We start from the raw sequence: 12,390 nt of genomic DNA, 5'->3' as shown, positions 1-12,390 counted from the left end.
ATTGTGGTCTAGCCTCATTTAACGGGAAGAGGCCAGGGGGCTTTGCTAACACATGAAACTAACTCAAAAGTGACATATTTTTCAGTTTTTGTGGATGTATCTACACCTCCTGGTTTATTTTGGAGGATGGGGTTACAGTTATAAATTCTTGAACATCTTGCTTCTGATCTGAAGCAATATCTAAAATAGGATGCACACCAAAAGGCAAACAAAATTAATGTATTTTTAAAATTCTATATCCTGTCCAATAAAAGGCAGAACTTTTATGTTATTTATAGCTGCAAGTTGTCTTGATTTACAGTTCAGATACAATTAACAGTTTCATTTCAAATAATTCTTTTTCCTCATAAGTTAATATCTGAATCACACACTGGAAAAAAGCAACTGCAGACACTTCTCTAAACCCAGTTGCAGAGAGTGATACAAAAAATTAAGAGAAAAGCCTTGCTTTGTCCTGTTTTTCTAATAAAATGTTTTTTTTTTTCCCCCAAGAAACCTTCAAACACCTAAAGGCCTCCATCAAATAGGATTTACACATTTACCTTTTTTCCAAACTGCCTCATGCAAGATTGTTGGGACGGTTACCCAGGGCTTTGCAGAACAGAGACCTTTGGCATCTACCCTGCCTACGTGGTGCTACCTGCCCCTATCCCACATATACCCACGCCAAATCATTCTTCTTCCCATCCTGAACTCAAAAGCAATAGAAAACCTGAACCCTTGGTCCCAGTTCAATGGCTGGCACTGGTGCTATCTGGCAGCACTGCTCCTCTAATGGTTAGAAGCCAAGCAAATATGTATTTAACGGGAATTATGAAAATTGAAAATTGCAAAGCCCAAGTGTTTGAAAAACACATTCTTCCTCCACATCAAAGGGCTCGTTGATTTGTTGCTGAACTCATGACCAAAGTGGTGCTAAGAGGGTGAAAAGGGGAGAAAAGATCAAATCTAATCTTTGGAGCTGTGTCAAGCAAGTACCTTATGGCCCATCTGAAGCTGATCATGAGACAAGTCCTGAATGTAAATATTATTTAATATGTCTGGCAAACGTTAGGAATCTGTCTGAGCATATTCTTCAAGTGAGAAATAGCTCTCCTTTTCCTTTGCTCCCTTTCCTGTGTCCTTGAACTTTGCATCCCTTGAAATCCCAAGTAACTATTCACATTAATAAAGTGTTAAGGTGTTTCACCAAGATTGGCTCTGCTGATTTCAGTACTTAAAAAGGGAAACCGCTCTGTTGTTTTAACCACTTCAACACTCACCATCTCAGTTTATTTTCTTATCCTTCTTAACTTCTGTTAAAATCAAACAGGAAGCAATTAAGGTGAGCCTACTACAAAGCAGCCCTCAAGTACATGGCTAAGTCCCTAGTGCAGAATGAAGGTCATGCCCTGAAAATGTAATTATATGTATGTGGAAGGAATGCAGAGCCTACATGCTGGGGTGATCAGTGAGAAAATACACCACTCCAGCTTTACTTTCATCAGGCAGATGACCATGGCCAACACGGGCATTGCTACCACACCTGCATGAAGGACCTGGTGGCAAAGCAAGTTGAATTGACAGGGCACATTAGACCAACAGTTTTATCCAGTTGAATTAAGAGATGGCGTGGAAGCAAGAAATGAGTCCCTACTAAGCTGCAAAACTATGACCCATTTCCCTTCATCCGACCCACCCTTTGACTTCAGTCAGGTCACTGCCAGGATGACAGAAAAAGGAATGTCACGGAAACAGACATCTAATGACAACAGTGGGAGACAAAGTGAAGTCTTTACACAGGATTTAGCTAATTATATTTTGGGCAAATATTTATTTATCTAAAAACAAAATAAAAATAATTTTTAAAAGGAAAAAAGTACTTAAATAAAAACAAAATTGTGAAATGTTATGGCACAGAAGTTCAAGACAAGTATAAATCCAGTTGCCACAACTGTTGCGTATTAATGTTGCACATTTTTCTATAAAGGCTTTATTAAAGGTATTTACATGGCAATATGATGTGTAAATATATACAGCAAACTGGGGACAACTTTTTCTTTTGGATTCTCGTATGAAAAAATGCCTTAAATACAAAATTTTAAAAGAAAAAAAAAAATCAAAGAGTTCATCCCCAAGCATGAACAATGTCCCATCATCCCTTATGTCCAAAGTATCAATTATGAGGCAGTTTTGAGGTTCTGGCCAAACCCTTGGGAGATTCAGCCAAGGTTGTGTAGTCTCAAGTTAAATCGCACAGCATGCAGTTGCAATAGATCCATACTCGATGGACTGAGTAGTTCATGAGAGATATTAGAATCATTAATATTTTACCATAGTTTCAGTCTAGTTTGCATTATTCTAAGTGATGCTCAAGAGTTCCTATGCACAACAGTTCCTTAGCTGCTCAAGTTTGTGTTTCAACTGTTCTCTCCTCCGCCTCAACTGCTCTTTCTCTGCAATCAGTCTGTGTTCCTCTGACTGGATGGAAAGAACGTACTCTGTCGCTTTTTTCAGGATAACAACCTTGGGAGCCTTTTCATTGTTGGCCACCTCGGGTATCTCGTCACGCAAGGCAAAGAAACTCAACTTCAGCTCATTTCTCCTCTGTCTCTCCAAGACGTTGTGTGTTCGCCTCTTGTCGTTCTCTTCCGAATCTGAAGTGCGTGGACTGGAGCATTTTCGGTTGTTGCTGATCTGTTTGAGTACTCTGCCACTGTCCAACCTTAGCCTTTTTGCAGCTGGGTATTCAACCTTGGTGGAGGGAGGAGCGGCATAATTGTGCTGATGAATGTTGACGTGACACCGTTTGAGAACCAGAGGGCTTTGGTGGGGCTTACTGTGCTCTTCTGATGTCTCTGTGCTGCTGGACTCTGTGCTGGATTCATATTCATTTGCTTCAGCTAATGTAACAACATCAATTTCCTCATCTTCCTCTTGTTCTTCTTCTGCCATTAAAAAAAAAATTAAAAATTATAACTTGTATGAAGGCACTCTCAAGACTACTGTATGTAGAAGGAAGGCTACTCTGAGTTGCACAATGAGGAACCCAATGACAAACCCTTCTTAAATCTATTTGATGATGCTGGACACAGCTTTCCCCAAGAGACTTTCCTTTAAGGAAGCAGTGCTTCAAGTGCAATAGGACACATGGACTGCAGTCCAAACGCCGGCTCCCTGATTTCAAAAAGTTGTAACGATCTTGCGTAATGTCGAGTGCATGAAAGATAGTGGGAAAGTTTAACCTCGGTTGTCAGCAGTACAGCGCAATAAAGCTCCCAGACTCAAGCTGCCCTTAATTATGGATTTAGAAGGCTTTGGCCACGCCTTAAAAGAAAGCTTACTTAACACACATGGGTATTCAGAGACATTTTCTGAATCTCTCTTGATCTGGTTATTTGTGGAAAATAGGAGGGAGTTTGGCGGGGGTGGGGGGAAGAAAAATAGTTCAAAAAAAAGGAAAAAGGGAAGGTTGTACCGCTTTGGGTAGAAACTCACTTTCAAACTAGATTTACGAGGGAGCGGAACCCGCTGTCACATACCTAAGGAAGCATTTCTAAAACTTTCCCAGCCCCATTCACTCCCCTGCAGTCACTTTCACTAGCACCTCCCTGACTGCACATTCTCCCCGCGGCTCTCGGGCTGGAGTTAACTCCTTCCCGGCCCACGGGAGAAACCGGGAGCCAGCCTTATCGGGACCCCATGATGAAAGTTTATCCCTCCTACACTTTTATATTTTTCTCCCATCGCTTTACACTCCCTTATTCCCCGGAGGAAAAACTGGGCTGGTTTTCCAGGAAATAAGCCGGTTAGGACTCTCGGTGCCTCGCAAACGTGGCATTTAAAAAAAAAAAAAAAACCGCATGCGGGGAGGGGGACAAAAGGGGGCTGAGGAGGGAGGCGGGGGTGTGCTGCCTTCCAGCTGCGCCCCGCGAACCGCGCGGGTTCCCACGCCCCCCCGGAGCACGCGTGGGTCCCACTCACCCGAGTCGCTGCTGGTGGTGGGCGGCGTGTCGTCGCCCAGCAGGGACGCGGGGCTGGCGCCGGGCGGCGCGGCCCGAGGGGCCCTCTCGCTCAGCGGGTAGGGGAACACCACCGAGGGGTCGATGCAGTCGGCGGCGGCGGCGCCCAGGTCGTGCAGGTAGAGGCTGGCGGAGGCGGCGGGGGACGCGGCCAGCCCGGGCGGCGCGGCCGGCGGCGCGGCGGGCGGCGGTCCGGGGCGGGCGGCGGGGCCCCCCTCTCGGCGGGCTGCCTGGTAGGACGCCAGCTTCTCCGAGACCACCTTCTCCAGCTTGGCGGCGGCCGAGAAGCCGCTCCACATGCAGTCCTGGATGATGATGGACTTGACGGTCTCGTCGTCCGGGTCGCAGATGAAGCTCTGGTTGACCATGTCCCCGCCGAGGAGTTCGGTCACAATCTCCAGCTGGTCAGCGGTGGAGGGGAAGCAGGAGGCGGCGGCCAGGCTGGAGCGGCGGCTGGGGGAGAGGGGCGGCGTGGGCAGCAGCTCAAACTTCTTCCATATGTCCTCGGACGGGGCGGGGGGCTGCAGCTCGCTGCCCCGCTGCTGCGCCGCCAGGTAGAAGTTCTCTTCCTCCTCCTCGAAGTAGAAGTAGGGCTGCACAGAGTCGTAATCGTAGTCGTAGTTCTTGCTGGAGAAGCCGGCGCTGAGCGGCATCGCGGCGGCTGGTGCCTGCGGGAGGGAGGGGGAGAGGGGCACCCGGGTGAGCCGTGGGGGTCGGCTCCGCCCGGCTTCGGGGGAGCTACCGGCCCCCGGCGCGCAGCGCTCCCTCCCGGCTCCCCACACCGTGCCGGCAGGGAAATGCGCAGTCGCGGTTAGTAAAAAAAAAAAAAAAAAATTATAATAATCATAGTAATTAAAAATAATTTTAAAAACGCAAGAAAAATCACGACCCTCCTTCACCCCGTTCTAAGCGCGGCGGAACAATCGGGCAGCGCGACCTGACCCACCAAGGGGTCGGTCGGTTGTCAGCTCCCGGACCACCCTCCCCGCTCTGCCGGAGGGGCTGCGGCAGCCCGGCTCGGCCGGGCTCGGCTCAGCTCAGCTCCCTGCCGCCGCCGCTCACATGGGGCACGGAGCTCCTTCCCTCGCGGGACCGCAGCGCCATCCCTATCCCGCGTCCCGGGAAGGGGTGCCGAGCGCCCGGCGGCTTCCAGCCGGGAGCCGGGCTTTCCTCAGCTACCCACCTGGGCGTGCTGGCACTGCGCGGGGACAAGCAGCGACCTTGGCAAACTTTGCCAAATCTTGTCACATATATATACACATATATATATATACACACATACCCATATATATATGCATATAAGCAATATATGTAGCAATCATACCCTGCTCGCACATACGCGAGAAGCAAATCCTCCCCTCCCCCCAAAAAAATTAAAATCCGAGCGCAAGAAAAAGGATGGGAACGCCGGAGCCCCAGCAGAGGAGAGCGTCCGTCGGCAGGGACCGTCGGTATCCACGTCCGCGGAGCGCAGCCCCGCCAGCAGCCCGGGTGTCACCAGCCCGTGTCAATCCAAACGCCAGAACCGCGGGAAGCGAGTGATGGGAAGCGAAGAGCCCCGCAACTCACCGGCTTCTCCAACGCGCCAGCTGCGAGACGTAGCGAGGCGATTATTGCAGGCGGTTCGGAAACAACGAAGGGAAAATGGGTAGATGATAAAAAGAACAACCAGAGAAGACGGGGGAAAAAATTAAAAAAAAAAAAAATCGACAAAACGCCGGGAGAATGTAGGTCTCTTCCTCCCACCACGGTTTGATAAAGCCCACGGAGCGGCGGAGCAGCCGCCTCCCGGCGCGGTCGGTCGCTGCTCCGGGGCGGCGCGGCGCGCTAGCCGGTACAATAGAAGTTTAGTTGCTTTCCTCCTTTAAAGCGCCGGCGAGGGGCGGGGGAGCGGTGGCGGGGGCGGGGGCAGCACCGCGGGCCCCGCCGCGCTCCCGCCCGCCCCCGGCGGCCGCACGCCCGCCGCCGCGGGAGGGCGCGCTGCGCGGGGCTGCGCGGGGCCGGCCGTGCTGCGCGGGCTCGGCTACGCTGCGCGGGCTGCGCGGGTCTGCGCGGGTCTGCGCGGGCTCGGCTACGCTGCGCGGGCTGCGCGGGGCTGCGCGGGTCTGCGCGGGCTCGGCTACGCTGCGCGGGGCTGCGCGGGGCTGCGCGGGCTCGGCTACGCTGCGCGGGCTGCGCGGGGCTGCGCGGCGCTGCGCGGCTGGCCGAGCTGCTGCGCGCCCCCTCCGCACCGCGCCGCGCAGAGATCCGCGGCCGCGCTTTGCCTCCGCCGGCCAGGAGGGACAGAGGGAGCTGCACCGGGAGAGGCGATGCCGCGCTCCGCCGCCCTTTTTATTTATTTTACTATTTTTTTGTTGTTGCCTTTTACTACGAGCCGCGCACGGAGAGGTCGGAAGTAAACATAGTAAAAAAAAAAAAAAAAAAAAAAAATTACTAGCAGGGATTAAAGGCAGCTCCTCGCCGCTCCCCTCCTCCCGCTGGCGTTCTCGCAGGGGAGTGCGCGGCGGGGAAGGGGCTTCACCGCCCCTCGCTCCCCTCGGTGAGGCTCCGGCACCTTAGGGGAACTGGTCCCGCAGCGCAGAGCGGTGGCCGAGGGGCAGCGGGGGAGGCGCGGGCTCCCGGCACAAAGGAGCGTGTGTAGCTGGGGCACCCCCAGCCCGGTCGCCACTTGATTATCCCACCTCTGCCGGCGTCTGCAGAGGATTAAAGCGGGAGGGGGCGGAGGCAGAGCCCCACGGGGGTCACCTTGCAGCCACTCTCCCTTTGGCGGTCCCCGCGTGTGCCCCCGCCCCGGCTTGTGCCGCCCCCACTCTGACCACCTCCTCTCGCCCCATGGTGACCTCCCTCCTTTCGGTCATCCCCGAGGGACGCGGAGCTGCTGCGGCTGCAGCGCTCCCTCCTACTCCCGCTCCCCATCGCGGTGGGTCTGGCGGGGACCCCGTCTCCGACGAACCTTCAGCTGCCGGCGACCCTTCCGGGTGTCCCCGACCCCCTCCCGCAGCTCCCGCACCTGCTGTTCTCCCGTCCCCCGGGGCAGCCGCCAGACTCTGACGAGCTGCGCCCCGCGCATCCTGCCAGCACACCCCCACGCTGGCCTCCGCACCCGCGGGAGGTGGAGGGACACCCCGGTGCGCCCCCTGAGCGCTTCCAGGCGGCTCTCCCGTTCCTACCGCGGGCAGCCCGCTGGGATGGTCTATGCCTGTGTGTGTATTTATTCCCCGCTTCCCAGCATTTTGCTAAGCACGGGCGAGCCCGAGCGCTCGGGGTTGCGATGCGGAGCGCGGGGCGGGCGCAGGGCCCCCGGGCAGGGACCCCCGGCGCGCTGACCCCTCCGCGCCGGGCCGGGCCAGCCCCGCGCTCCCCCGGCGGCCGCGCCGCTTCCGCGGGGCCAGCGCGCCCCCTGCCGGCCGCCCGGCCTGCGGCAGCCGCGACCCCCGGGCCCCGCCGCGCCCCGGGCTGCGCCGCCGCCCTCCAAAAAACAAAACCAAACCCACACAAAGCTAAACAAACCCCCATCACGTTGCTGTTTCCCATCGTGTCTGCTGAAGAGCGTTTCGCCAAGCAGAGTGTATTGCAAGCATCACAGTCTTCACGGAGCAAAGGGTCGCGAGGAACCTGTAACCACCTTCTGTCCCGTGTCCTGTTGATTAAAAAAAGGAGTTTTACACAGAGAGGGTGACAAAACAAGAGCCGTGGCATAGGCATGGTGTAGATGCTTCACCTAGTGACATTTCTAGAATGGGATATCCATACCCTTGCTCAGAAACGGCTTAAAATATGTTGTGCTATTTTTAATATCCCACTCTGTCCATAGCAAACCTTGCTGCTGTAGATAGCATGACTAAAGGCAGGCCAAAAAGGGGCAAGATCCAAATTACTCTAGTTACAACTAGTGTAAAATGCAATATGGGCACCTGTCTATTTAGGAATAGCATCGGTTTTGCCAGATACACAATAAATGTCCTCAAAATTGTAAAAGCCATTAAAGTTTGGAGGGAGCTGGTAATAGGTGAAATATTTTGAAATTACTCCAATACAGATAGGGTTGAAAATCATGATCCTATTCATGGTTGCAGTAGAATCACAGACAGACCAATTAACTGTAATATCACAAAGGGTTATGACTTAAAGAGGAGAGGAATAAGTAACATGAGCAGATGGACTTTTAAAATACCCTGTGTTTACAAGAATGGAAAAACAGGAAGGGAAGACTGGGAGAAATGTGCTATTGAAACAATACAGTCTTCAGAGGAAACAGTCTTTAAAATATCCTACATGATTTCTCCAGGCTTGTGCAGACTGTGAATTCTCTTTTTGTTGAGGAGCCAACTCTGAGGTGCACCAGCATGGATCTTATGAGGCAGTTTTAGTGTAGATGAAAAAAAACAAGATATTTTACTCTGATTTCTTATGTTCAGCCCCAGATAAAAAAAGAACAGAGGCAAGGTGTGAAATCAGTAAGTATCAATTTCCAGTAAAAAGGCCATTTGGACAAAATAGCTGTTATACAGAAAGAATAAATTCACAAGTATAACATTAAGATAACAGCGACAGCAGAGCCAATGTGATTGTTTGGCATGGAAGGGTTTAGTGATCAATAGGAAATGGGAGGGGACTGAGCTGGCACCCCAGGTGGAATGTATGTGTGATGGCAGGGTGGGAACCTGTGAGAAGCAGAAATGAAAGCAAAACGTGAGAGAGAACTAGAGATGATGGGAAAAGCTCTTGCACCCCCCTGTCTGGAAACCCCTGAGACATCATGTGCTGTGTGCCTGTGCCACCTACTGCATGTTCTGTTCTCAGGACACCTGAGATCTGCAATTTCTTTTTCAGAGGACAATAAGCTGTCTAATAGTCATAGGGTCCCATGAACACTGTACTGGGTCCATCTCTGGGGCATCCAACATAAGAAAAAACATGGGCCTGCCAGAGCGAGTCCAGAGGAGGCCATGAAGATGATCAGAGGGCTGGAGCACCTCTGCTGTGAAGAAAGGCTGAAAGAATTTGGGTAGTTCAGCCTGGAGAAGAGAACTTACAGCACCTTCCAGTAACTAACAAGGGCCTACAAGAAAGCAGGAGAGGGACTTTTGACAAGGGGATGTAGTGATAAGATGAGGGGAAATGCCTTTAAACTGAGAGTAGGTCTAGATCAGAGATCAGGAGGAAATTCTTCACTTTGAGTGTGGTGAGACACTGCAACAGGTTGCTCAGAGAAGTTGTAGCTTCTCTGGAAGTGTTCAAGTTCAGATTGGATGGGGCTTTGAAAAACTTAGTCTCATGAAAGGTGTCCCAACCCATGGCAGGGGACTGGAACTAAATTATCATTAAGGTCCCTTCCAACCCAAACCATTCCAGATGTATATGAACTCATAGCTATCTTCAGAAATTTCTGCTGAAAGTTTCACTGGACCTCTCCACAGCTTTGCAGGTTTCTGGCCCTCCACAAGTGAGAAACAGGAAAGCACTAACTAGATACTAATTAGTCTTGGAAAGTCCTAAGTCCTTGAATGAGTGATATACCCAAACTGTCAGTGTAGTCAGAGACACTAAAATAGGCTAGCAAACTTTCACTGATAGCATCTCTGCAGAGAATCATGTCCCCACTGCTACCCCAAAAGACCCCAGTCTGAAATGCAGAAACATACTACAGCATCAAGGAGAATCAGTTTTGCCTTATTACTATGAAAGCCAGAAAATAAATGAGTTACTTTTTCATTTCTTTTAGCAGCTGTAATTTCTTTAACAATAGGAGGTGAGATATGTGTAGGCAGAAGCTGACAGTGTTTCTGCAAGCTGCACAGCACTGACTAAATTAATAACATCTTCCTACCCCCCTCCTCCAGGCTGAGAGAGACTCATATGCTGTGCTAATGAGTACTTGCTCGGTGGACTCCCCCAGCACAGGGGAGAAATGCAGACATCTGGGAGGGCCCCTGTCCTTGTCTGTTTACTGTGGTGAAAAACAGAGACTGAAATACACCTCCTGTCAAAGATGGACAGGACCCACCACTGCAGTTTCCACCCAGCCAGATCAGTTTAGCAGCTATGGTTCACGAGTCTTCAGAATGACCATAAAGTATGTAGAAGAAATCAGTAGGTTTTATGGCTGATGTGTTATTAGTAAATATGAATAAGAAAATCACAACAGTATAATAAAATAAAATATAAAATAAAAGAAATAAAATAAAATAAAAATAATAAAAATAAATAAAATAAACCAAACTATTCTAGTTTTAAACCAGAGGTAACATATATCACACATATCACATACTTAAGTCTCATCTGCTGTTGGAAGCCAAGGCTTTTTTACCCTCACCCTGTGCATGTCCATCTTCAGGCAGAGATGTCATGGTGTCAGTGAAAGTGGTTTCTAGTGCAATTTATTTATTTGACTCTCCCTCATCCTCTCAGCTATGTGCCCTAGAGTGTTTGCAGCAAACATGGCAGCTTCTTCCTCGGCGTCATGCCAGCCTGTGATCCTCACTATGGGAAAACTCAAGCTGTTTATTACCAACAGGAAAAAGGGAAATGTAGAGAAGGAAACTGATGAAAACTGAATGGGGAGAGCACTGAGTAAAGAAAGTGTTACACTGCTATTAAATTACTCTCCCCAGAACTACATTGAGTACCACGTCCCTCATGGAAATCCATGGAAGCCCCAGAAAAGTAGTTTTTGTCATAATGAGAATTGGGAAGAACTTGAAGTGCTCCTCTGGCTTGGCAAACCAAAGGAGATTCAAAATGATACTTCTTATGATCCAGAGCTAAGACTTTTATTTCTGGTGGTTTTTTTTAATTTTTTTTTAATTTTTTTTTGTTGTTGTTGTTAAAACCAAACACTTTAGATTCTAATTTTTCAATCTGGCAGTGCATGTGAAATCAGACTTTTTTATTATTTGTAATTGCTAAAGCCAAATATTTCAGATGTTGTTTTTTTAAACTGACTGCATATGAAAGCAAGTCTTCAGTGAAACAGAAGTATTAGCAATTTTTAAAGGTGGTCTGCCATAAGGCATATATGTATTGATATATATTTTTCTTGCTTTGTCCTACTGTTTGGGATCATGAAATTGAATAAGATGTCAGATTGGAACACAGTAATGTGACTAACATTTCTGAATATGGAGAATAAAAGCCTTTACACCAGATTTGGTCTTTCCATGGTGTGAAGCTTTTACCTTTTTTGCGTTGGGGTAAAATTACCACAGCTGTTAATTTAACTTTGTTTACAGACAGTTTGTCTTTGCAGTTCTTTTAAACCATCACAGTACCTTTGGCATCAAATTTTAGTTTGTTTTCAAACAGGGCAGGCCTTGATGAGTTTATTCTTAATTATGTAAAATGAAACTATTTATCTATGTATACAACTAACTTAAAAACACAACTAAACTATTTTGTTTTTTTGCTAGCTATTTTTGTTGCTTAAATAAACGTATCTAAGTCCCATGGAAACAACGCCAAAAATACAAGCAGATTGAGTTAACCTTCCTACACGAATTAACACCTTTTGACATGGATAACTGGAAGGCACATAGCTAACATCAGTAGTTTTGCCATTCCTTGATAGAAGAGAATTTTGTTCATCTGTGGATTAAGGATGAATTACAGGAAATCTGCACTGATTTAAGTGTGTGATAAATGAGATTATTTTCAAGGTCCCTGTGAAAGATAAACAGTTATTTCTGAAAGGCTGGGTAATTTAAATTTCTCTTCAAAAAGAAAAAGCAGAGCTGTTTCAGAACAATCAGTCCCAAAGGCCAGTCACACATCCCTGGCCTCTGCATTCTCTGAATTGTATGCTGCAGTTATCAGATTGTCAAGATATCCTAGCTCTGCTTGATTAAGTCCTCTTTAAAGTATTAAGGTCATTTGCACCTACTTAATGATCCTTTTAGGTACCAACGCTGTCAAGCGCTGATCTTTGGAGCTGTAATGGGATCAGAGGCTCTTCCACGGCTCCAGCCCTTCAGTGTCGGTGCTCCCCAGTACGGGACTATCACCTGGGATGGGTTTTCCTGCCTCCCCACGCGTGGCAGCCGCCTCCACATTGCACCTGCAGAGTCCCCCTCACCTTGGCCCGACACCGAGGGGGTTTGTAACATCGCAGCTGGAAAGCGAGATTTAAAGTTATTGTGCCGGGTTCTTATTAATGCTCAAGGGAGATAAACAAACCCTCCTGTAGCAGAGGAGCAAAAGAGCTCAATGTCATTCTTGCCACAAATCCTGTGGGGGCACAGCTCCAGAAACATCTGAGTGCATCAGATATTATCTGGGGGAAGGAATGTGTCAGCCGACAGCAAGGCTGGAAACTATTGAAACAACTGTCAGCCGGGCCATTCTTAGAGCTGTCTCTTGTCTCTTTGAGAATTCATGTCCAACAATCCTGTCC

General features: G+C 49.1%; 1 protein-coding gene across 1 annotated transcript; it reads right to left on the bottom strand.

The window, feature by feature from the left end:
- Positions 1-1,941: 1,941 nt before the first annotated feature.
- On the bottom strand, positions 1,942-5,839 carry MYC (MYC proto-oncogene, bHLH transcription factor). The gene is made up of 3 exons (XM_021542316.4): positions 5,571-5,839; positions 3,964-4,669; positions 1,942-2,927 (listed from the first exon to the last, which is right to left on the bottom strand). Exons 2-3 carry the CDS (start codon positions 4,652-4,654, stop codon positions 2,362-2,364), a joined length of 1,257 nt encoding a protein of 418 aa, XP_021397991.1. The 5' UTR covers positions 4,655-4,669; positions 5,571-5,839; the 3' UTR covers positions 1,942-2,361.
- Between the last annotated feature and the right edge of the window lie 6,551 nt (positions 5,840-12,390).

The sequence above is a fragment of the Lonchura striata genome, chromosome 2 (genome assembly GCF_050655825.1).
Source record: "Lonchura striata isolate lonStrDom1 chromosome 2, ASM5065582v1, whole genome shotgun sequence".
NCBI lineage: Eukaryota > Metazoa > Chordata > Aves > Passeriformes > Estrildidae > Lonchura > Lonchura striata.
Note: the sequence above shows the minus strand (reverse complement) of the source record. Positions and strands in the feature narration are given on the sequence as shown.

Coding starts and splice junctions, on each gene's coding strand:
- MYC (XM_021542316.4), bottom strand. CDS start 4,654: ATGCCGCTCAGCGCCGGCTTCTCCAGCAAGAACTACGACTACGATTAC. Junction 2,928..3,963: donor CACCACCAGCAGCGACTCGG/GTGAGTGGGACC, acceptor TTTTAATGGCAG/AAGAAGAACAAGAGGAAGAT.